The sequence below is a fragment of the Orcinus orca genome, chromosome 8 (genome assembly GCF_937001465.1).
Source record: "Orcinus orca chromosome 8, mOrcOrc1.1, whole genome shotgun sequence".
Lineage (NCBI taxonomy): Eukaryota > Metazoa > Chordata > Mammalia > Artiodactyla > Delphinidae > Orcinus > Orcinus orca.
The window spans coordinates 219,491-242,456 of record NC_064566.1 but is presented as its reverse complement, the minus strand read 5'-3'; the positions used below and the strand labels follow the sequence as shown (position 1 = coordinate 242,456).

General features: G+C 56.1%; 1 protein-coding gene across 5 annotated transcripts in view; it reads right to left on the bottom strand.

Annotated features, from left to right (window-relative positions):
- Positions 1-12,569, bottom strand: part of PTDSS2 (phosphatidylserine synthase 2) — a 29,764-nt gene extending 17,195 nt beyond the window's left edge. For 4 of the 5 annotated variants that reach the window (XR_007478801.1, XR_007478802.1, XR_007478803.1 and 1 more), the window contains exons 1-2: positions 12,225-12,569; positions 4,933-5,034 (exon numbers count right to left, since the gene is read on the bottom strand). Coding sequence is in view for 2 of the 5 variants with exons in the window: in XM_033402688.2 (XP_033258579.1) it covers positions 4,933-5,034; positions 12,225-12,406 (284 nt within the window). In the remaining 3 variants the exon portion in view is untranslated. The remainder of the gene's footprint in view (positions 1-4,932; positions 5,035-12,224) is intronic. The other variant, XM_004278157.4, reaches the window with a different exon arrangement.
- Between the last annotated feature and the right edge of the window lie 10,397 nt (positions 12,570-22,966).

Sequence of the window (22,966 nt, the reverse complement as noted above, 5' to 3'; positions counted from 1 at the left end):
TTAAACGACTTTTTTTTTTTTTTTTAATTTATTTATTTTTGGCTGCGTTGGGTCTTCGTTGCTGCACGAACGCTTTCTCTAGTTGCGGCGAGTGGGGGCTACTCTTCATTGTGGTGCCTGGGCTTCTCATTGCAGTGGCTTCTCTTGCTGCAGGGTACGAGTTCTAGGCGCGCGGGCTTCAGTAGTTGTGGCTCGCGGGCTCTAGAGTGCAGGCTCAGAAGTTGTGGCGCACGGGCTTAGTTGCTCCGTGGCATGTGGGATCTTCCTGGACCAGGGCTCAAACCCGTGTCCCCTGCATTGGCAGAAGGATTCTTAACCACTGCACCACCAGGGAAGCCCCTAAATGATTTTTAAAATTTGCATACTTAGGTTTACTCTTTGTGTTGTTCAGTCCTATGGGTTTTGACAAACACACAGCGTCCTGCATTCACCATTACAATATCAACAGAACAGTTTCAAGAGCCTAAAAAAATCTCACACTCCATCCATTCATTCTCCCCCTGCCCCGGAAACCACTGATCTTCTTACCATCACATAGTTTTTGCCTTTTCCAGAACGTCACAGCATTGGACTCATACAGTATGTAGCCTTTTCAGGCTGGCTTCTTTCCCTCAACAATATGCATTTAAGCTTCGTCTCTGTCTCCATGGCTTGATAGCTCTTTTCTGTTTATTACTTAATGATATTCCATTGCATGAAGGTACCAGTTTGTTTACCCATTCACCCACTAAGGACATTTCGGTGGCTTCCGAGTTTTGGTGATTGTGAACAAAGCCGCTACAAACGTCCCTGTTTGGGTGTGGACTTAAGTTTTCAGCTCCTCTGGGTAAATACCAAGGCGCACAGCTGCTGGATTCTGTTTAGTTCTCTGAGGGAGTCTCCAACTGTCTTCCAAAGCGGCTGCCCCATTCATGTTCCTGCCGGTGATGGATGAGAGTTCCTGTTGCTCAGTCCTCGCCAGCGCCCGCTGTTGCCGTGTTTTCAATCCTGGCCGCTCGAGCAGGTGTGTAGTGGCGTCTCCAAGCTGATGCATGGCGCTGAGCGCGTCCTTTCACGCACTTGTGTCCTCTTTGGTGTCCGTCCAGACCTTCTGCCCGGCTGGGAACTGTGCTGCTGGTTTTCCTCCCGCTGAGCTTCAAGAGCTCTCTGCACAGTGAACACAATACTTCATCAGACGCGTATTTGGCAAACATTTCCCACCAGCCTGTGGCTTGTCTTTTCTTTGTTATGTTTTGCAGAGCAGAAGTTTTTAATTTTAATCAAGTCCGACTTATCAGTTTTTTCTTCTATGCATCATGCTTTTGGTGTTCTATCTAAAAAGTCATTGGGACTTCCCTGGCGGTCCAGTGGTTAGGTCTACTGGTTAAGACTCCACACTTCCACTGCAGGGAGCGCGGGTTTGATCCCTGGTCAGGGAACTAAGATCCCACATGCGTCACGGCGAGGCCAAAAAAAAAAAAAGGCATCATCAAACTCAAGGTCACCAGATTTTCTCCCACGTTTTCTTCAAGTTTTATAGTTTTCTATTTTCTATTTAGGTCTATAATCCATTTCGAATTCATTATTGTGAAAAGTGTAAGGTCTGTACCTAGATTATTTTGTTGAAAATTCTCCTTTCTCCGCTGACTTGCCTTTGCTCCTCTTTGCACGGGGCTACTTCTGGGCTCTCTACTTGTCCAGCCTCTGCCAGCACCATTGTCCTGACCACCACTGCACAGCTTTACGGTCAGGCCTCTGCCTCTGTGCTTCAGTACTGTGAATGCATTATATTTCTACACATTACAAATATGCAAAATATTTTATATTGTACATGTATTGATTTATTTACACATTTACACATGCACATGTGTATATATATGTAAACATCCCAATGTCACCAACAGACAATGGATCAAGGAACTGTGGCGTGTCCACACGGTGGACCACCCCTTGGCAATGGACCAGGATGACCGCTGACAGACACGGCAACGTGGGTGTCACAAAACCATCATGCCGAGTGGGAGGGGCCAGACACAAGGGCGCATGCTGGATGACACTGTACAACAGGCAAGAAGGGCCTGTGGGGACAGATCGGTGGTAGCCTGTGGCCAGCAGGGCAGACTAACCGCGGCCCTCAGAGGAAACTCAGCGCGTACCTCCACCTAGTTGTGGCACGTGGATAAGCCACACGTTTTAATTGCGTGCATGTTATACTAAATGACACAGCAATAAAGCTGGCCTAGGAAGAAAAATCTACTCCCTTGAAGTGACAGAACTTGTTAGATCCGCAATGACACACAAGGTGAAATTGAAAGCTCAAGGGAACGAACCAATTTCCTAGATTTTTAACAACGTAAATATTAAATTAAAAAAAAAGCCGTAACCTTTGGGAAGTATTTTACGTATACAAAACCTTCCCCTGAGAGCATCAAAAGCTCTGACATAATAAAAATCAGCAGCCCAGCGGCCTCCCGAGACCGGGGGGACCTCATCACAGCCCAGGCAGATGTGCTGACGCGGGGGGCAGGCTGTGGGCCCCTCTGGGGTCCACGGGGGTGAGAGTGGACTCAGCAGAAATGAACCCACACACGTATGTGACTGTCCCTGGAAGAAGCCGCAGAGCCTCAGACAGGTGAGGGCGGGGCTCCAGGCTCCTAGAAGTAGGCTCCAGGCACCGCCAGCAGCCGTACAGGGCCAGGAGGGCAGCTCCTCTGTGCCCCTGCCTTCCCCCGGCCCCGCCTTCAATGAAATCACACAGGGGACCCCAGGGAGGGGACCCAGGTGGCCCTCTCGGTGGCACCTTCTGGGCTCACTGTGCCAACCTTGCTCGGGCAGAAACAGCTCAGGAGAAAGGCCAGTGCAGGAAGAAGAGGTGGGGAAGCACCCACCCGGCTCCACAGCTGCTGTCCCGGACGAGGCCAACAAGCCCCCTCGACGTTGGGGGTCTGAGTCCCTGGGCCCCTGGGTGCAGGGCAGGGCCCAGGGCAGCAAGGCTTTGTGACTCGCCTGGGCCCCTGCCTCGGGAGGCAACCCGGGACACGCTGCTGGGCCCACTCTTGCTGGGGGGGGGCCCGCTCGTCCTTGTGACTGGTCTTGCCCTGTGACGTCCCAACTGCTCATCTCTAGCCCAACTTCACAGCCACGTGAGAACACCTCTTCAGTGTGACCAAGCTCTACCTTTTTGATCCTCCCTGCCTGGCTGTGCCCAGCAGACGCTGCAAACTCTCCATAACCACGTGCTGGCAAACAAATGCACAGGAAAGGCCAGGTTCCAGCTGGAAACCCCCTTGAGGCAGATGTGGGGCTCCGTCTCCAGGTCCACAGGCCCAGCATCCCCCTCAGAGACCCACCCAGAGGGGCCCAAAGAGCAGCCCAGCTCCCTCCTCTGCTCTGGGCTCCACGACCCCTGCTGCCAGGCCTGCGCCTTACAGGGGAGGGTAACACACACCTCCTGGTGTCCTGGACCCAGGCGTCTACACCACAGTCCAGGCGGAGGGTTGGACCCCAAGGGTGAAGGTGTACGAGCCCAGCCCACCACCCAAAGCTGACCAATGGTCTCCTGCCACCTCTGGGCTCCGGATGCCGCCCTCCACCTCTGTCCCTGCCTGGCCTCCTCTAGCTGTCCCACCACAGCAGGTGGAGCCTGGGCCCCAGGATCAGAACAGCAACAGGGGCTTCATGGCACCAGAGAGGGAGAGGTGAGTCCGTCCAGCGTAGAAAGTGCACAGAAACGAGTTCTGAAACCAGCTAGTCTTCCCCACGCGCTTCTGAGACTGGCTCCAGAACCCATGGGATTCAGGCAAAGGACACAAACCTACCAGCTGGTCTATTTCTGGAGAGAATACTGGAAAGACAGTCTACCCACTTCCTGCCCTGCAGGAGGAGATGGCCCACCAGACTCCTAAAGCCAGTTTAAAAGTTTCAAAAAGTCTTCTAGTCAACAGAGTGTAGAAGAATGGTGCTAGCTGGTGGGCACCACCCCTGGCCTCACAGAAAGCCCAGCCACTCACATTCACGGTCACTGTGAGACTGTGATTTAGAGCAAGAAATACGTATTTGGTCTTCATCTGTTTCAGGCCAGAGCTCCTAAAACCCCTGGTATTGCCCAAGCGCTGAGGGCTAGAAAGGTATCTTTTGTTATGTTAACGAGGTGACTTTTGGACCCCACCTCCGGATGGGAGCTGGTTGCCAGGGGGCCAAGCAGACGACTGGAGGGCTGGTCTGGAACTCTCCGTCCTACCCCCAGACCCCTGGGAAGGGGTAAAGATTAAGTCAATCGCCAGTGGCCAGTGATTTAATCAATCACGCCATGTGAGGAGGGCCTCCCTAAACCCCAGCAGCACGAGGGTTCAGAGCCCCCAGGCTGGTGACCGCGTGGACGCTCTGCGTCCCATCCCCACACCTTGCCCTACGCATCTCTCCCATCTAGCTGTTCCTCCATCTTTCTATGAAAAAACCTTTGATAATAAATAAGTAAAATGCTTCTCTGAGTTCTTTGAGCCGCCCTAGCAAATTAATTGCACCCAAGGAGGAGGCGGTGGGAACCTATGGTTTACAGCCCGTCAGGTGACGACCGCTCTTGCGACTGGGGTCTAAGTGGGGAGGGGATGAAGTCTGGCCGGACCGAGCCCGGGACCGTGGGGCCTGGCACTGCCTGGGATGGTGTCAGAACTGAGCTGACCTGCGGCACACTCAGGTGGGGCCTGGGGTACTGAGGGTGGGATGTGTGGGGAAGCCGCCCCATCGGAACTGACCTGAACCCCTTCAGACCCCTCCCTGGAGCCGCCACAGCACCTTCTGGTTTCTCGCGCGCAAATGCAGCATGAGCAGGGGTCCCACGGGAGCCGTGCTGTCGATCCCAGGGATGGGGACGGGCAGAAGAGGGGCTGAAAGTGCACACAGCACTCAGAGACCCCGCCAGCCGCGTGGAGCGAGGCTGGGCCGGGCCGGTACCTCTTGGTGTTGTAGGCCGTGTCCCGCGGTGTCTCTTCCAGCAGTGTCACGTAGCCCAGCACGCAGGTGAGGATGAAGAGCACGCTCAGGGTGTGGGCCCGCCTGCAACGCAAACAGCCCGCGTCGGTGCACGGAAAGCACGCGTGGGACCGCGGCGCCACGGGCCGCCAGAGGAGCGAGCTCGGCCCTCGACCTCCAGCTCAAAATCCCCCGAGCGCCAGCTACGGCTGCGTGACTCCCAGACGGTGCTGTGCTGGCGCGGCGGCCCGTTCGGGCGGGGAGAGTGGACGGCGCGTTGGCTCGAGGCGTCCCGGGCAGGTGGCTCTGCTTCAGAGGGACCAGGCGGCCGGTTAAGTGGGCTCCGGGCACCGAGCAAGATCGCCCCGAGACCAACCTCGTGACTCATGAAGTGACCACGGCTGAGAGATTCGCCGGGATGACAGCGGAGCACTGGCGGCAGAGAGAGGCCCCAGGGCCGGAGCAAGAAGAGCGCGGGCCGGCCACAGCCGCCGGCCCAGAAGACCGGGCAGAGAGATGGCTGCCCGGTGGGGTTGAGACATGGGCTCCCCGCTTCCGCCTGCCCACCCTGGCTGGGCCTCCAGAGCCCCGATGTGGGAAAGGGGCGGCGCTCGGCAGGCAGCGGGAGGCCTCTCCTGGAACCAGGGCCCACGACAAGTCCAGCACCAGACCGCACGCCGCCCAGTCACATACCCGCCCGGGCCCCTCTGTGCTGAACAACTGCCTGCAGAGGGGGAAGAGGCCCAGCTTCCGTGTCCGTGGAGAGACGATGCAGCCCTGCATTTCTAAACGAGGGCACCTCCAGCCTTGAAGGGCACCCTGAAGACGAGTGAACAAACACACGAAAAGCATCGAGCCCAGTACTGGCCTCCTGTCAAAACTCCGTGAAACACGCAGTGAAGAAACGAAAAAGCCAGCCACCAGCCAGGAGAAAACACTGATGACACGTACACCCGACAAAGGCCTTTGTACCCAGAACACACAGAGAGCTCTTACAGCTCAACGATAAAGACGATCTCCCGAAACACGAACGAAAGACTGAACACACACGTCAAAGAAAAAGATCAACAAATGGCCAATACCACACGAAAAGATGGGCAGCATCCCTGGTCGTCGTGGGAGCAGACATGCAGCATGGCCGTCAGCAGCGCCTGCCCCGGGACGGGATCACGGACGGCACGAGTGCCTTCGAGGAAGGGTCCTCGCGAGGACGCGGAGCCACCAACACACACGTTCCAGGTGGGGCTGCAAAAGGGTGCAGCCGCTTTGAAAAAGCTTCCCAGTTTTTTACAAAGTTAAACAGAGTCTATCACCCAAGCCAGCCATTCCTTCCAAGTGTTTACTTGTGAAAAATGAAAGCATATGTCCATTCAAAGACTTGTACGTGGACGTTAACCCCATGCTGACAGCCAGGCATGAAAGCAACCTGCTGTCTGTTTCCACCGACAAGACTCACAAGAGGTGGCGATAGAGCATGGATGGCAGATTGGCGGGGGAGGTGCTAGGGCAGCAGCTTCCAAGATGATGGAATGTCCTGCATCCCTACCCCAGTGGTGGGCACCATGTGTAAGGCGCTGGAGTGTGGATATGGACCCTCAAGTGGGTGTGTGTCATGGAAAGCAATCGTACCTTGATTCAAGTAATTTTCTAAAAAGCAAGAGTGGAGCTGCATGAGATTAGACTGGCGCTAGAGACCTGGACCATAGCTAGAGCCCATCCCGACGTCCGGCAGACCAGCCCTCTTCTCCATCCCGATTATTCTTGCATATTTACTCTCCCATCTTAACTGTGACATCAGTCTGACAGCTGCCACAAATAATTCTAGTAGGATTCTAATTGGAACTGCACTGAATTTTTTTTTTTTTTTTTTGCGGTACGCGGGCCTCTAACTGTTGTGGCCTCTCCCGCTGCGGAGCACAGGCTCCGGACGCGCAGGCTCAGCAGCCATGGCTCACGGGCCCAGCCGCTCCGCCGCATGTGGGATCTTCCCGGACCGGGGCACGAACCCGCGTCCCCTGCATCGGCAGGCGGACTCTCAACCACTGCGCCACCAGGGAAGCCCTGAACTGAATTTATAAATTAGCCCTGGAAGAACCGATGAGTCACAACTAGATGAGAGTTCCCCATCCACAAGACAATGAGTATCTCTCCATCTATTCAGGTGTTACGCCCTTCACTTAAATTTTATTTTCTTTGTGAAAACAAAAACAGTCATGTTCAGATAAGTTAGCTGCAAGTAAAGAAAGCAGAGAGCACATTCTTTTGCCATATTTCACAATACTGGCATTTAAAACTATTGGAAGTGAAAAAAACTCCTATTTTAACTATTTTCATAAAATTCAATGTTAACATATTCACATTTGAGTCCTAGGCCATGAGGGAACTTCAGGAAAATCTCAGCCTTTCAGCTGAACTCTGTATAGTAAACATTTCAGTGCCCGAGAGATCTGTGGAATAATTACAGCACACAGACTACATTATAAGGTCCTACCTTAGACCTTCACTCCTAAGGTTCTCTGGATGTGGTGACCTAGAAACTGATCCTCTGCTGGACATTAGCCAACACCTACACACAGAGGGACTCAGCTGCCTCTCCTGGGTCTAGGACATGGCCCACCCTTCCCACCCCAGAGGGGACATCAGATTTTAGCAGGGAGAACAAGAGTCACTGAGAACCCACCAGGGACCGAGGGCATCTGGATTATGAGGGTGACAACGGTAAGTCACGGGCCTCTCTGTCACCTTGGCCCCTGAGGCTGGTCAGAGCTATAAACGGCAATGTCAGGGTCACGCAGCTCGGTGGTGAGGGTCTGGGGTCTGAGCCCTGCTCAGGATGCCTCTAGCACACCTGTGTCACCTCATAAACCCTCGCCGTGAGGTGATGAGACCCAGGGCCAGTGGGCCTAAGTGACACAGACACTAAGCGGCGCAGAGCAGCTACCAGGTGCCAACAAACCCCAATCCTGTCTCCCTGAGCTGTCGTTCCAACACAGCAAGACACACAGAGGGCTGGGTATGGAGTCAACGAAGCGGGGTGGGGTGGGGTGCAGAATTAGGGAGGGCCTCACGCAGGACACCTGGGGACGCAGGTCCAGGCCAGCAACGCGAGAGCAAAGGGCTGAGGGGCCACCATGGCTGGAGGAGGGGGTCCCGCCCTGGGAGGCCCGGACTCACGTCGGTGGGGCAAGAGCCGCTGCAGAGCCCAGAGCAGACGGGGCTGCCTCGCGACCCTCCAGGGCGGGCAGGAGATGCTGGGAGTGGCTGGTCTGGATCTGCCCAGAAGGTACAGCTGACGTGCTGGACGGGACGTGGAGCCCAAGCCGGCCGAGCGTGACTGAGCAGAACCGCTCAGGGCCGGCGGGGTTCAGCTCCAGGCCTGTGTAGACGTGCCTGGCGGGCCGTGGGCGGAGCCACGGGACAGCACCCTTGGCAGGCAGGCCGGCAGGCAGGCCTGGTCCCCTGAGCTCCAGAATGCCCACTGCCTGCCCCAAGAGGCAGAGTCACGCCTTCCCTGGTGAGCATTTCCAGAGGAAAAAAGCAAAAAACAGGCATAAAGTCAGAAATCAGGATGTGAGAATTGGTCCCAAAGGCCCCTGCTTTCAGCCGCCACAGCACAGACTCCTCACCAGGCTTCTCTTCAGCTCAAACACCAAGTCTGAGCTCCGATTTCGCCTCAGAAACCACGGAGGCCAGAGGAAGGGGGACAAAATTTGTAAAGCAGCGAAAGAAAAGAAATGTTAAACCAGGATCCCACGTACAGCAAAAACACCCTTGAGAAACGAAGGTGAACTAAACATTCATGGATGGAGGAAGAAGTAGAGAATCCGGTGCCGGCAGACCTGCTCTAAAAGAATCACTCGCTCCAGGAAGGTCTCCAGACGGAAGGGAAGTGAGACTAGAAGGAAACTAGGTGGCCAGGAAGCAAGACGGAGCCGCTGAGATGGGAAGGCTGGGCAGATCAGGTACTGTCCTCACGAACACTGTGTGACGGGGACCACCAGAGCCCAAGGGGAGAGGCCAGACGGATTGAGATGGACTTGATGTGGCAAAGCGACGATGCTGGGCTGGAAAAGCTCTGCATGTTCACTGTGGCCACAGAGATGTGATAAAAACAACAGGTCGGTGGCGCAGGACAGCAGGGAAGATTCCATGTCCCTCTCGGAGGCCAGAGCTGGGCAACGACCTCTTGCTCCTAGTTCCCGGTGCCCAGGAAGACAAATGCACCGTTTGGTTGAGTGACTAACAGATGACGTGGGGATCCAGGCACAGGGAAAGATGGGTCGTAAATCCTGTGACTCCAGCCACTGGGCCAGGGTGAGGGCATGAAGACAGCAGGCTCCCTGCCACGGCGAGCGGAAAATACCCAGTTGTCAGCCCCTGTCTAGAGGTGACCATACTCATAGGCCGAGCGGGCAGGGAGGCAGCCTGCCAAACCAATCAGAGAAGGTACAAAGATGTGGCTGCGAGACTGAGTGCACAGCGGCGGCTTGGCCAGGTAACGTCAAGACCAGAAGGCCTGTCCCAGGCCTGCGAGAGGCACCTGGGGCCACCGACCCTCCTGGCCTGCTGACCAGCAAGACCAAAAAGGCACCAGCTGGCAAGTCATGCTGCCCTGATGTGGGCGAAGCTGGCAAACCCCAACACACACTGACTGAGGTACGTGGGGCGTCTAAGATCTACCCCGCAGATCCTCACAGCTACTGTGAGACGTGTTGCTGACAGCAGAGCCCGCGCTCACCAAACGCTCAATGCTGTAAGATGTGAGCATGCAGTGAGCATTTCCAAAATGTCACAGCCATCCACCTTGCCCCTGACTCGAAGCGTGGTGACCCAACGGCGATTCACCTATCTTCCACCTATAGGTGGCTACGTCCAGAGGCACCCGTCGGGGCACTGGGTCTCCGAGAGCGTCCAGACAATTTTCAGACAAATTGAGCTGCCGCATCTTTGCACTGTGTCTGCTGTCCTGAACGTTTCCACCAGGTGTTCCCCGATAAAGACAACCACGACTGGCAGAAGAGGTGGTGTCTGTGCCACCGCAGACCCCAGCGGTCCTCTTGCCCCTTCCCCGAGGTCCAGTTTGGGGCAGCCCAGCCTTGGGCTCCACAGCTGAATCCTAATTCCATACTCTGTGGCTGACAAATAATGACAAAGAAACTCACAATCCTCATACATGGCCCCCAAGAAGCCCAAGCTCCTTTTGGAAACGAAAACTGTAAAAACAAGGTTTTGAACATGCAAGAGTTCTTTCAAATAATTTTGGAACATACAGTCGTTTCCACAAATACATACTTTTTAGTCTTTAGGTTAATTTTTTGGTAACATCCATTTAATAAAACTCCCTAAAACTCAAAATAAAGAGTTCTTAAAATCCCAGCACAGCAAGTCAATGATGAGAGACTCAGAAAAAGGTAAGTGGCTGGGCCCTACAAGTAAAAATAAGTCATTCTCGCCAGGTGAGCATCTGGTTACCTGCCTTGAGGAAACGTGAAGCTTCTTCCCCTGCACAGGTGAGGGCAGAGGCCCGGGACGCAGCAACAACCACACACGCCAGCAGCCCACACACCTGCGGTGCAGAGGCTGCAGACACCCGCCCAGGAGGCCGGTACCCGGAACTGGCAGCCCCGCGGCACGCCCTCCTGGCTCCATCAGGCCTCCCCACAAGTGAGCGCAGCTACGGCAGGCCTTTCTGTGTCCCCGTGGGCAGGGACCCGTGGGCCGCTGCTCTGTGCTTCTAAAGAAACCCGCACGTGCCCTCGTTACCCTCTGGCTTCTGTGAGCACCGCTCAGCACCCCCTTGGCCAACATGCTGAGCCTTCTGAGGCTCCAGTCTTGTGCCAGAACCTAAGTTTCTTGTTTAGTTCTCTGTTGTATCCCCTAGAACAGCAACTGGCACCCCCAAAATATGCACTGAATGAATGGGAAAGGAAAGCAAGCCTGGCCACCACTCCAGAACCTCAGTCTCCCTCCTGTGGTCACCAGCCGGGCTGTCGGAGGACGGTGCCCTCTGTCCTCAAGTCTGAAGGGGCCCTGTCCCCAGAGCAGGAGACGCCTGGTCCACTCACAGAATGTCTCTAGCTCTGGGGCCACACCCCCGCCGAGGAGGGCACCCCACCCCTCTCCCCCTCCCCCTGGCTCCAGGCCACTGGAGCACAGTATCTTCCCAGAGCAGGGCTGGGTGGCCACCCCCAGCAGCTGCCCACACCCACAGGGAAGATCCCGACCTCGCTAGATGCAGGGATGCCTCCCCCACCACATCCGCTTCCCTGTCTCTCCCGAGTCAGATACAAGCAAGACACCAGTGGCCCCACGTGCACCTCCCCTGAGGTTTCCAGCTGTGTGGCACCTCGCCGACTGTCCAGTGGCTCCATCAGGCTCTCCTCCTTTCCTGATCGCATTTTCTCTGCGGTCCCAGGCTCCCTCTCTGAGGAGCTGCTTCCACATGGCATCCTTGCTGCCTACATGTCTGTCTCTCCCATGAGCTCTCTTGGCACCAAAGCCACAAATGTCCCCAGGGCCTACCACGGGATACAACTTTAGGTGGCCGTGAACTGAACAGCATGGAACGGCCACAGCCCTCCTCTCAAGAAGCACACTTTCTAGCGTATGGGGTTTGTGCCTCTAAGAAGCAAGGAAAGAGAAGCTCAGACTGGCGAAGGGTAGCCCAAGGTCACTGAGCCACCAGGTGCACGAGCCACACCTGGGACCTGTTGGTCCAAGACTGCTTTCCTGGACCCTCAAACGCAGAAGTGCCCAACTCGGCCTAAAGCAACATCATGAACCCTTCCAACTCTGCTCCTGGCGGCCCCTCCCTCCCTGACCCCCGCGAAGGTAGACTAGAGGGCAGCCTGATGCCGAGGCTTGGCCGGGACCGAAATGCACAGGGGTCAAAGGGTTGGCCTGGCGAGGAGCCACTAAAGAGAGGAAGAGCCTTCCTCTACACTCGTTCGCTCAGCTCCTGGCGCGGAGTAAGGTGTCCATATTACCGCCACGTGCCGGGGAAGGAGACGATCATTTCACACGGCATCAGCACCGTCAGCGAAAGGGATCACGACGGAGGGCAGGAAAAGCCTTTCTGAGGTGACTTCGGAGATAAATCCTCCCAGGATAGGGGTCAGGGGGCAGAGATGAGGGGCTGGACCACCGGGGAGGCCGGGTCGGGGCTGCAGCAGCAAGGGGCCGGTCCCGGGGTCCTGCGGGCACCCCCAACCCGCACGACGTGGCCACGCCCCTCGCGACCCCAGCCGGCACTGAAGCGAACCACCGTCCCTCACCAGAAGAAGGTGTTGGTGCCGTCGTCGTAGACCTCTGACTCGGTGCTGCGGCGGCCAGCGGCCGGCCCGCTCGCTCGGCCCGCGGCCGCGCCGTCCAGCGGCTCCTCCAGCGAGGCCTTGCCCACGGGCACAGGGGACCCCGGCCGCGGCCCCTCGGCACCCTTGCGCTCACCCCTCCGCATGACGCCCCGACCCCAGCAGCTCTGCCCCGCGCCTTGACCCCACCCACCAGAGTCACCGCGAGACCGCGCGAAGAGCGCCGGGAAAGGGTCGCGGCGCTCGCTCCGCAGGGTCTCCAGAGAGCAGAGGCGGGGGGCGGCAAGAAAAGGGCGGGCGGTGCATTGTGGGACCTGTAGTCCGAGCGCCTGGGCTCGAGGCATGCTGGGATTCGTAGTCCCCAATGTCGTGCGTTAGAGGCAGTGCTTGCTGGGAGGGATGCCGCCTGGTTGCTAGGTAACCAGCGCGGCAAAGTTGCGGGAAGAGCGAGGTCTCCCTATACTGCTGGGGCGCCCGGGCTGCCCCAGACCCTCCTCGCCCGCGGTCTTCCCCGAGCTCCGCCCAGACCCTCCTCCCCAGGCGGCCTGCCCCGCCGGCGCGCCACCAGCACTCCCCCTTTCTCAACACCCTGGGCCCAGGCTTGTTCTCCCCAGTCTCCATTCGGAGCTCCAGACTCCAGCCTGTAGAGTCCTCTTCATGGCCGGAGAGTAGTTCTTAAGAAAGTAGTAGACATGCTGATCTTGGTTGACTCAAATTATTAATGTAGACAGAGCCCCCTGCAAAAACATTTAGCTCTGACCCATTTGAAAAAGTCCGGCAGGACTTGCCTGGTGGCACAGTGGTTAAGAATCCGCCTGCCAATGCAGGGGACACGGGTTCAAGCCCTGGTCTGGGAAGATCCCACATGCCGCAGAGCAACTAAGCCCATGTGCCACAACTACTGAGGCTGCGCTCTAAAGTCCGCGAGCTACAACTACTGAAGCCCGCACGCCTAGAGCTTGTGCTCCGCAACGAGAAGCCACCACAAGGAGAATCCTGCTCACCGCAATGAAGAGTAGCCACCACTTGCCGCTACTAGAGAAAGCCTGCGCGCAGCAACGAAGACCCAACGCAGCCAAAAATAAAAAATAAATAAAATTAAATTAAAAAAGTCCGGCAGCTGCTCAAAGGGTGAAACAGAGAGTTACCATGTGACCCAGCAATTCGTATATACTCAAGAAATGAAAACATATGTCCATGCAGAACTGTACATGGATATTGTCACCTTTAATAATAAAATAGCCAGTTATTTCACCAGCAAAGGCAGGCTTATTCAGGAATAGCAGAGGAATTGCAGCTCAATATCTCTGACCCCTGGTGGACCACTGGCAAATCCAGAGAACAAGGAGGGGGAACGTGCTATTATAGGGAAAAAAGGGAGCTGGGAGGGGCTGTGATATCCAGAGCCCATTGGAGGAGCTGGGGGTCCAAAGTAAGGAGGCTTCCCATGGACTGGGCCACTGCAGTCTCTGATTGGCTGGGCTGCCGTGGGAGGAGAGAAGTTTCCTTCCTCCGGCTGGGTGGTCCGTAGAGATGCCTTCCTTTCGGAGGTGTAGTGGGGGGGGTTCTATTTCTGTTTGCATTACCAATGAAAATAAATATACCATTCGTTTTGTTTAATTTTAGAACTGCAGTCCTCCAATTTAATCTTAAGAAAAACGAGTTTGGGGAGATCAAAAGTTTCCCATAATGGCCATTGTAATTCTGGATTACTTTGGCCCACTTAGTTAAAAAATAGTCATGTAGGGCGGTCCCTAGATTTTAAACATGAAACCAGCTGGAGTCCCCAAAGGAGAGCTGCCCTCAGAGCATTTAGATGGCCAGGATCCCATTTCCCTAAGTCCTCCTGAAAACCCAAGAAAGTTGGTAGAGTCCTAACCCAGATTCCAAAGGGAATAAAACAAAACTCTTAGATCCCAATTAGCTCAGTCCCCAAAAGAGAACCTTGCTACCGTGCACTCCAGAAAACAGCTGAGTACTCACCAAGGATGAAACCACACCCCTGAAAGGACAAAGCCTCTGTCCTGAATAAAGTTGGAGAGCTCAAAACGCAAAAAGAGCAGAGCTCAGAATCCGAGAGGAGACTCACCAAACCAAAAGCTGGTGGCGACTCACAGAAGCAATAAGCACAAAGGGCTTGGTGCAATGCCTCAGTCAATTTCATCCCTTGGGGTTTGCCTCCAGACCCCACTACTGACACCACATGTGTCCACTTCAATAATATAAATACCTAGTTATTTTACTAGCAAAAGTGAGTTTATTCAGGAATAGCAGAGAAATTGCAATTTGAGATACGTGAACCATGGTGGACCACAGGCAAATACAGAGAACAAGGAGAGGGAACTTGCTTTTATAGGGAAAAGGGGGATTGGAAGGGGCTTTGATAGAGTCCACTGGAGGAGCTGGGGGGTCCAAAGTAAGGAGGCTTCCCATAGGTTGGGCCACTGCAGTCTCTGATTGGCTGCAATCAGAGTGAAGCAGAGAGAAGTTTTCTTCTTTCTGCTAGGTAGTTAATAGAGATGCCTTCCTGTCAGAGGTGTAGGGGGACATCTCTTACTGTTTGGGGGTCATTGAGGATGCATTGAGGGCATGAGAGCTTCCCCTACAGGCCTGTCCCCACTCCAGCTTTAGCTGGTTTCTTTAATTAGTTCCACAATGTTCATAGCAGCGTAATTCATAATAACCAAAGGGGAAGCAACTTAATGTCCACCAACTGAGGAATGCAAGCAAAAAAATGTGGTATATCCATACAATGGAAAATTATTCAACTGTAAAAAGGAATGAAGTTTTGACACATGCTACAACATGCGTTGTACATTATGCCTGAAAACTTTGTGCTACCTGAAAGAAGTCAGTCACAGAAGCCTATATACTGGGCCTCCCTGGTGGCGCAGGGGCTAAGAATCCGCCTGCCAATGCAGGAGACACGGGTTCGAGCCCTGCTCCGGGAGATCCCACATGCCGCGGAGCAACAAAGCCCGTGCGCCACAACTACTGAGCCTGTGCTCTACAGCCCGTGCTCTGCAACAAGAGAAGCCACCGCAATGAGAAGCCCGCGCACTGCAATGAAGAGTAAGTAGCCCCCCGCTCGCCACAACCAGAGAAAGCCCGCACGCAGCAATGAAGACCCAACGCAACCAAAAATAAACAAACAAATAAATAAATTTTTTGAAAAAAGACTATATACTGTATGCTCCACTTATATGAGATGTCAATAGGCCAGAACAGGCAAATCATGGACACAGAATAGTGGTCACCACAGGCTGGGAAGGGAATGTGGAGTGACTGCTCAAGGGTACTGGGCTCCTTTTCAGGGACATGAAAATATTCTAAAATTGACTGTGGTGATGGTTGCATGTATCTATAAGTATACTAAAAACTACTGAACTGTTCACTCTAAATGCAGAGAGTTCCCAACAGCTTCACAAATGGTACCTGTTGTGATCTTTATACCCCCAGGTTCTATTTTTATCTCTGGCTTAAAGAGGAGAAACTGAGGCACAGAAAGGTTGGTAACCCACTGGCCCAGCCTGTTCTTCCCCTGGAGCCTCTCCCCTGAAGCCCTGCACTCTGCAGAGACCCCTGCACCTGCAGCTTTGCTCCTGGGACCTGACGTCTGGGTCTCACCTCCGCCTAGTCCCATGACGCTTCACCCTGGACACCTTGAAGCCCCCTCACCCCTCCCACTGCGAGACTTGGAGACAGGCCAGAGGGGGAGGGGCAGGGCATCTGCAAGGCCCACCACACTTTGTGGCCCAGGTGGCCGGGTGGCAGGTGTGAAAATTAACAAAAGGAAACCTCATTTAAAATGGAGTCGGGAAACCCTGAAGGGGGAGCTCTCACACACACGTACCTTACTTTACATTCCTGGGCAGGAAGAAGCTTGCTTTACTACCCAGCAGAGGAAGGAAGTTTTTCTCCTTGCCCGGCAATAGCCAGCCAGAGAGAAGCTACCACCACTCAGCACACGAGAACCCATCACCACCCTGAGCTTTTCTCCATGGACTTCTGGTTCAAAGCAGCCCCTCCCAATAAAGTAACAGCTCCTCTCCTTTGTTCTCCAGTCTTGCCTGTGGTTGGCCATAGTCTGTGTTTCCTGAACAGCAGTTCCTCTGCCATTCCCAAATAAACTCATTTTGCTAGTGAAATAACTGGTTATTTCGTTTTAAGGTTGACACAGGTGTGAGGAGTTAGCAGAACAGCTTTGAGGACATGGCCCGCTGCGGTTCTGAGAACCTGTGGGGCTGCCCCTGGGACCCCATGTGGGGAGGGTGCAGAGGCCGTGACCTTCCTCAGCCAGGGCGGTGACTGTGGGAAGCCTCAGCACACTGGAGCAATTCAGGGGCTTTGACAGTGGCCAATTCTGGCCTTGCTCAGGGATTGCTGGTGTCCTGAGGCCACACCTCAAAGAACCAGGTCAAAGGTTACATGGGAGTGGCCTGGTCTCAGATCCCAAGGTTTCCTTAGGCCTGCAGGACACATTTATGGTGGTAAATGGTGAAAATATTGGCAGAAATGCTTTCCAAAAACATTCTTGCAAGGAAGGCAGAGAAAAAGTTGCGAATTTGTAAAAGAACCATGGCTATCCTTTTCCACTGGAGTGGAAAACCTGCAAAGGTGAAGGGTTCCATAGAACTCTGCCCGCCACTCGCACACCTGCCGCCTGGGAGTTTTATCAGGGTTGATGGAAGGATCTGGGACAACAGGGCTGTAAACTCAGCCAAGAACAGCTCTCTGCTCCCTGAGAAAGAAAACAGGGGACTTTCCTGGTGGCACAGTGGTTAAGACTCCACGCTCCCAATGCAGGGGGCCCGGGTTGGATCCCTGGTCAGGGAACTAGATCCCACATGCATGCCGCAACTAAGGAGCCCGTGAGCCTCAACTAAGGAGCATGCCTGCCGCAACTAAGACCTGGTGCAACCAAATAAAAATAAATGAATAAATAAACAAATAAATGGCATTCACTATTTAAAAAAAAAAAAGAAAGAAAACAGGAGCTGCTGAAATTTAAGGCCCAGAGGCATTGGTGGGGAGCAGCAGGGAGACAGAAGTGTTCCTGGGGTGAGGACATCAGGGGCCTGGGTCCCCACCCCAATGCCATCCTGGTGTGACAGGCACGGGCCAGCTTCCTGCAGACCGGAGGAGCAGAGGCCCAACCTGGGGGAGGGGTCTCTCCTGCAGGGGCCTGAGGCCAGCGAGGTCTATGGCCCAAGAGAGGCTCCGTCAGCCAAAGAAGCCAGAGGGGGGTGGGGTGCCTGGGACCAGCCTGGAGAGGACTCGGGAGACCCCAACCTCAGCCGCCCTGCCTGTGCTGCCTCCGAGGAGCAGCCTCAGAAAGACCCCAGAGCGTCTTCGGCCACATCCAGGCCACTGGGGTTGGGAGGACAGATTCCCCCGGTGAGGATGAGCCTGGGGCACTCTTGGTAGACTTGTCATTCTGACCTCTTCCTGGGGGAGGCGCCCTAGAGACAGCGGGAATGGGGGGCCTGCGTCCTGCTGCACTTTGGCAGTAGGATTCACAGGGGAGGAGCTGGAGGCCCATGTGCACCTCGACTGGAGTTCTCCGCCCAAAACAGGGCAGGGTCAGCCTGCGGACAGCCGGGGTGGCCAGGCCACACTGCCTGAAGGGGTGCGGCTTCTTCACAAGATGTACTCGAAACCAAGGCAGAGAGTGAGGCTGAGTCTGAACAAAGTTCCTAATAATAGACTTTAATATGACAACAAAGTGCATTTAATAATATAAAGTTTATAAAAGTGATGTGTGTCAAAGCAAACTGTAGGAAGAAAAGCACAATTCCACCATCCGCACGCAAATATGAATATCAAATATAAAAACTACTCTCCTGGGGCTTCCCTGGTGGCGCAGTGGTTGAGTCTGCCTGCCGATGCAGGGGACACGGGTTCGTGCCCCGGTCCGGGAAGATCCCACATGCCGCGGAGCAGCTGGGCCCGTAAGCCATGGCCGCTGAGCCTGCGCGTCCGGAGCCTGTGCTCCGCAACGGGAGAGGCCACAACAGTGAGAGGCCCGCGTGCCGCTAAGAAAGAAAAAAAAACAAAACAAAACTACTCTCCTGGTATTTTAATGCATTTTAACTTAGTTGAGATAAAGAAATGTATATATGTTTACAATCTATGTTTTTTTCACTTAACAGTATAACATAAGCATTTTCCTATGCTGTCATAAACTCTTTGAAAGCGTCATTTTTAATGACTGCTTAATCAGCATATGAATATACCGTGTTTGCTCAGACATTTCCCTATTATTGATAATCCAGGTGGTTTATAATTTTTGCCTCAAAGGATATAGTAATACATATTTTCAATATTTTGGAGTTTTTCTTAGGATAGTTTAGAAAACGTTAATTAATGGACTGAAGTATAAACAATTTTTAAGGCTTTAGATTCTTATTGCTGGACTGCTTTCCGAAAGGGCCGCACCCATTTCCTCTCCAGATAGGACTAGATGAGACCTGCCCTTTCCATCCTTCACTGAGAGTAGGGGAGCTTCCACTGTGGGGCGAGGCCAGGGCTCCTCTTCCCGCGCCGCTCCGCCCCCGGGCTGGAGATGCTACGCTGCCTTCGCCCAAGGGGCCAAGGTGCAAGAGGCTCTTGGGCAGCGAGGCTGCTGGATATAATTTAGGTTCCCTCAGACCCTTGGAAGGTGGGAAAGAGAAGAAGCAGTGTTTCTGTGGCATTAAAAGTGGGAATGCCAAATAAAGACATTGAAAAAGGGAGCAGCTGTGTAGACACTTGGGGGGACCTAGTGGACTCTTTTCACAGAATGAAAGTGCAAATGCAGACTGTCCTGAGCAGGTTGAGCTGGAGACTGGGGGGAGATGGAGAGTCCAGGAGACGGCTGGTCATAGGGATCTTGAGTTTGGATTACTCATGCTCAGAATCTCTTGCTGACTCTGTTTCCTGAGCTCTAACACAGCGTTTGAGGCCCTCTCACCTGTGGCAGAGGCTGCTGGGTGCCCCCAGGGTCCATCTACCTTCTCCCTTAGGAAAAATGATCATACTTCCCGTGCTTCCTTGCAGTAAGGTGTGGCCAGGTGACTGGCCAGGTGACTAACCACATGCAGGATGGAATACCCCTCCTTCATCCTTTGCTCTTCCTGCTGTCTGGAATGTGGATGTGACGCCTGGAGCTTGATCAGCCACTTTGAACTATGTGATGGGTCCACGCGCTTTCGGTGACAGAGCAACAAGTTAATAACCAGGCGTCTGGTAGGACCGCCTCCAGATGTCATTTATGGGAGAGAGAAGTAAACGGGCTTGTTTAAGCTGCTACTGTTTGAGGTTTCCATCACACCAACCTCAATGCATTTGTCCAGATTTGCTCCATCAGAGTTGCACAGCTTCTGTGCTGCCAGTTCACTCTCTTGTCTTTGCCACTTCGTAGTTCAGTCCCCGCTGCTGTCACAGCCTGCCATGGGGTCCCGCAAACAGAAGTGTGGGTGGGGCCATGTTATCCCTGCGGGAACCTAGAGCAAACATGTCAACCATGGGTCTACACTGCAGGTTTGCCTGGGCTGCACAATGCTGTATCGTGACATCGTGGGTGCCCCCTGTGACACTATGGGTGCCCCCTGCTCTCCTCCAGCTGCCCCCATACTGCTCAGTGTCTCCACCTGTCTTCCCTCCTGGCTCCTGCCCTGTGTCCTCAGCTTCCCAGCAGCTGTCAGAGCCTGGATACCCCACCTCCCTATCCTGCAGGACAGTCCCTCTCAGGTGGCCCAGAGCCTCCTCCAGCTGCTGCCCGCTGGACCACAGGATGTCGTAGAACTGCCCTCTCAGTCCTTCATTCCCCACCCAGCCCAGCCAGCCACCTGTCCTCAGGACCCCAAGGGCTCCCCTCCCCCAGCTGGCGTCCACAGAGCAGGGGCTCAGGGAGCTGATTGTTTCTTGCTGGGGTTTGTCTCATCTTCAGTCCTCTGGGCCCCAGTTTCTCCTCTAAGGGAATCAACACTAGACTTGAAAGGGTCAGAGGTTGGGTGCTCTGGAAGGGCCTGGGGAAGGTGCGTCCTGGGGTCAGGGAGAGTGAAGGCGAGCAGGGAGCTGCGGTCATCATCGGGGAGGGCTCCCCTCCGCCTACCGGATGCCAGTCTAACCCCGTAGCGGAGGGGACACTCCCCTCTGCAGGTGAGGCCTCGGGCCTCGGGGCGGGGGCGGGCGCGACGGCGGCGTCCCCAGGAAGGTGCCCCAGGTCCGGGGGACTGGGGAGAGGGTGTGCCTTCTGGCCCGCGGGCCACTAGCTCCTCCCCGACGGCGCCGGGCGGCACAGGGGCCTGAGGAGGGAGGGGAGAGTCGCGCACGGAAGTCGGGAAGGAGCGCCGGGCGGCTTCGCAGCCACACTCGGGTTCCCACCGGCGCTGGGACTGCCGGTCCCTCCGACCCCTCCGAGCGCGGCGCCCAGCACCGCCACCAGCGTGCGGGTGAGTCCGCTCCGAGCCACGCCCACCCGGACGGGGTCCGAGCCGAGGCCCCTCCGGCCGGCCCTGCCCCCTCACCTGGAGGGTGCCTGGGGCGGCCGCGGGTGGGGTTCTGCCCAGCCCCGGCCGCGGGGAGGCTGGCCGGGCTGGGATTGGGGCGGGACAGAGGAGGGCGGCCCTTCGAGAGTGAAGGGCGTACGCGGGGAGGGCAAGTCCACCCCCTGGGCCCCGAGCCGGGGTTCTTGGGTCCCTCCGGCCCGGCTCTCACACTCACACAGAGTGTGCGGGAAGGCATATCCACCCCTGGGCCCTGAGCCAGGAGGAAGACCCCAGACCTGCCGCTCTGCCCTGAGGGGAGGGGCTGTGGTCTCTAGGGTGGGCTGACCTGGGGATGGGGAGTCCCAGGGTGGCCAGCTGGGTCCTTGGCTCCCTGGGGGTTCTGCCTAGGCAGGGGTGGGAGCCCGCCGAGGGCTACTGGATTCTGATTCTGGGGGCAGAGCAGGAGGCCGTGGGGGCCCTGGGGAGGTAGGCGGGAACATCCTGGAAAGACTTCCTTCCTTCCCTCCCCAGGGAAGAGGTCGGTCTCCGGGGCGGGGGCCAGCCCTTGGGCAGCTGGCGGGGACCCGTGCTGAAGTGGAGAAGGAAAGCGGCCTCCCACTCAGCCCCCTCAGGGCGCTCCCAGGTGTGGGCCAAGCAGGCGGCCTCTCACTCTGCCCCTGCCCTTCCAGAGCCAGCTCTGGAGCCCCGGCTGCTAAGGCTGGCATGTGGGCATACGCTGGCCTGACCCCGAGCTCCCCTGGCTGCCCCTTCCTCCCATGCCAGCCCTGTGCTGGGGTGGAAGGGAGGCGGGGCTGGCAAGGGTGGGTGGGGAGGAAGCCCCTGGTTTGACTGAGGCAAGAGAATCAACCCTTGGAGAAAGACTGATGCACACGGCAGAGAACTCTGTGGCCCCAGCTGGATCTGAGCACACCCTTCCCTGCTCCAGTCCCTTCCATGGCTCCCTGCTGCCCCCAGCTGAAGTCCAGGCTCCCCAGCCGCTGAGAGGCCCTCTGGTCTGGCTTCTGCTAACCCCCAGTCTCACCTCCCGGCAGCTCCCTTCTTGCCCTTTATGCTTCTGCAGAGCTGAAGTGCTGAGTACCGAGTCCCTGGGAGGTAGCACTGAGCCCCTGGACACCAGTTGCCCGCTGCCCCTCGGGGCCTGTCCACACCACAAGGGCAAGCTCCCCTGCCAAGTAGGCACCTGCTCTCCGGGCCCGTGTCCACTTACACTACGCACCCGCCGTGAGGGCTGCACACAGAGCAAGCTGTGTCTGGGGGTGGATGACCGGACACATGAGACAGAGGGATGGCAGAAGGGAGTGGGTAGGCAGATGACAGGACTCGGAAGATGAGTCAGAGGAGGAAGCAGGGGCTTCCCCGGCGGTCCAGTGGCTATAGGACTCCTCGCTTCCACTGCAGGGGGTGCAGGTTCGATCCCTGGTTGGGGAACTAAGATCCCACATGCGAGGGGGTACGGCCAGGGGAAGGGGGCTGGGAAGGGAAGATGAGGAAGCAGAGCCAGCAGGTGGGGCATCCACTGGGGGGGTGGGGTCAGAGGCCGGACGAGCGAGGGCGGGCCTCTCCCTGTTCATGCTGGGCAGTGGGGCAGGAGGGTGCGGAGTGCCGGCAGGGCTGTGGTGTGACCCTTGGCGTGAGACGGGCCGTGGAGAGTGACGGAGGCCCACGTGTGCCACATGCAGCTGGGGTGATGTCACACGGGTGCTCCCCGTAGCCCACAGGGCCAGGACTGCTGGGAGCTGGGTGGCAGTCGCATTCGCCTCTCCGGTGACCTGGAGGCTGGCCTGGGAAGGGACAGACAGGGGCAGGACTCGCCCAGCTCTGGCTCCCAAGGCTGGGAAGGTCTCCCGGGAGCTGCAGCATCATAAGAAGTTTCCTCTTGCGGAGCCAGCGGGTGAGCCCGCTGGGACTCCAGTCTGTACCAAGCCCTGGGTGCATGGCCTGCAGGGGTGGGGGCTGGAAGGCCGAAGGGAGGACAACAGAGAGCCGGGTGCCCAGAGCCTGCCCCCCGTCCAAGTGCAGGGACTTGCTGGGGGTCTGCACATGGCAGGGCTGGGATCCCTGAGGCCAAGAGTGCCAGGGTAGCCCCTGTAGGAACCCTGCAGGAGCCCTGGGGATTGGGAGCCTGATGGGCACACATGGCTTCCTGGGGGTGGGGTCTGATAGACAGGGATGCAGGGGCCCCAGACACCTCACTTCGGGTGCACCAAGCAGTCT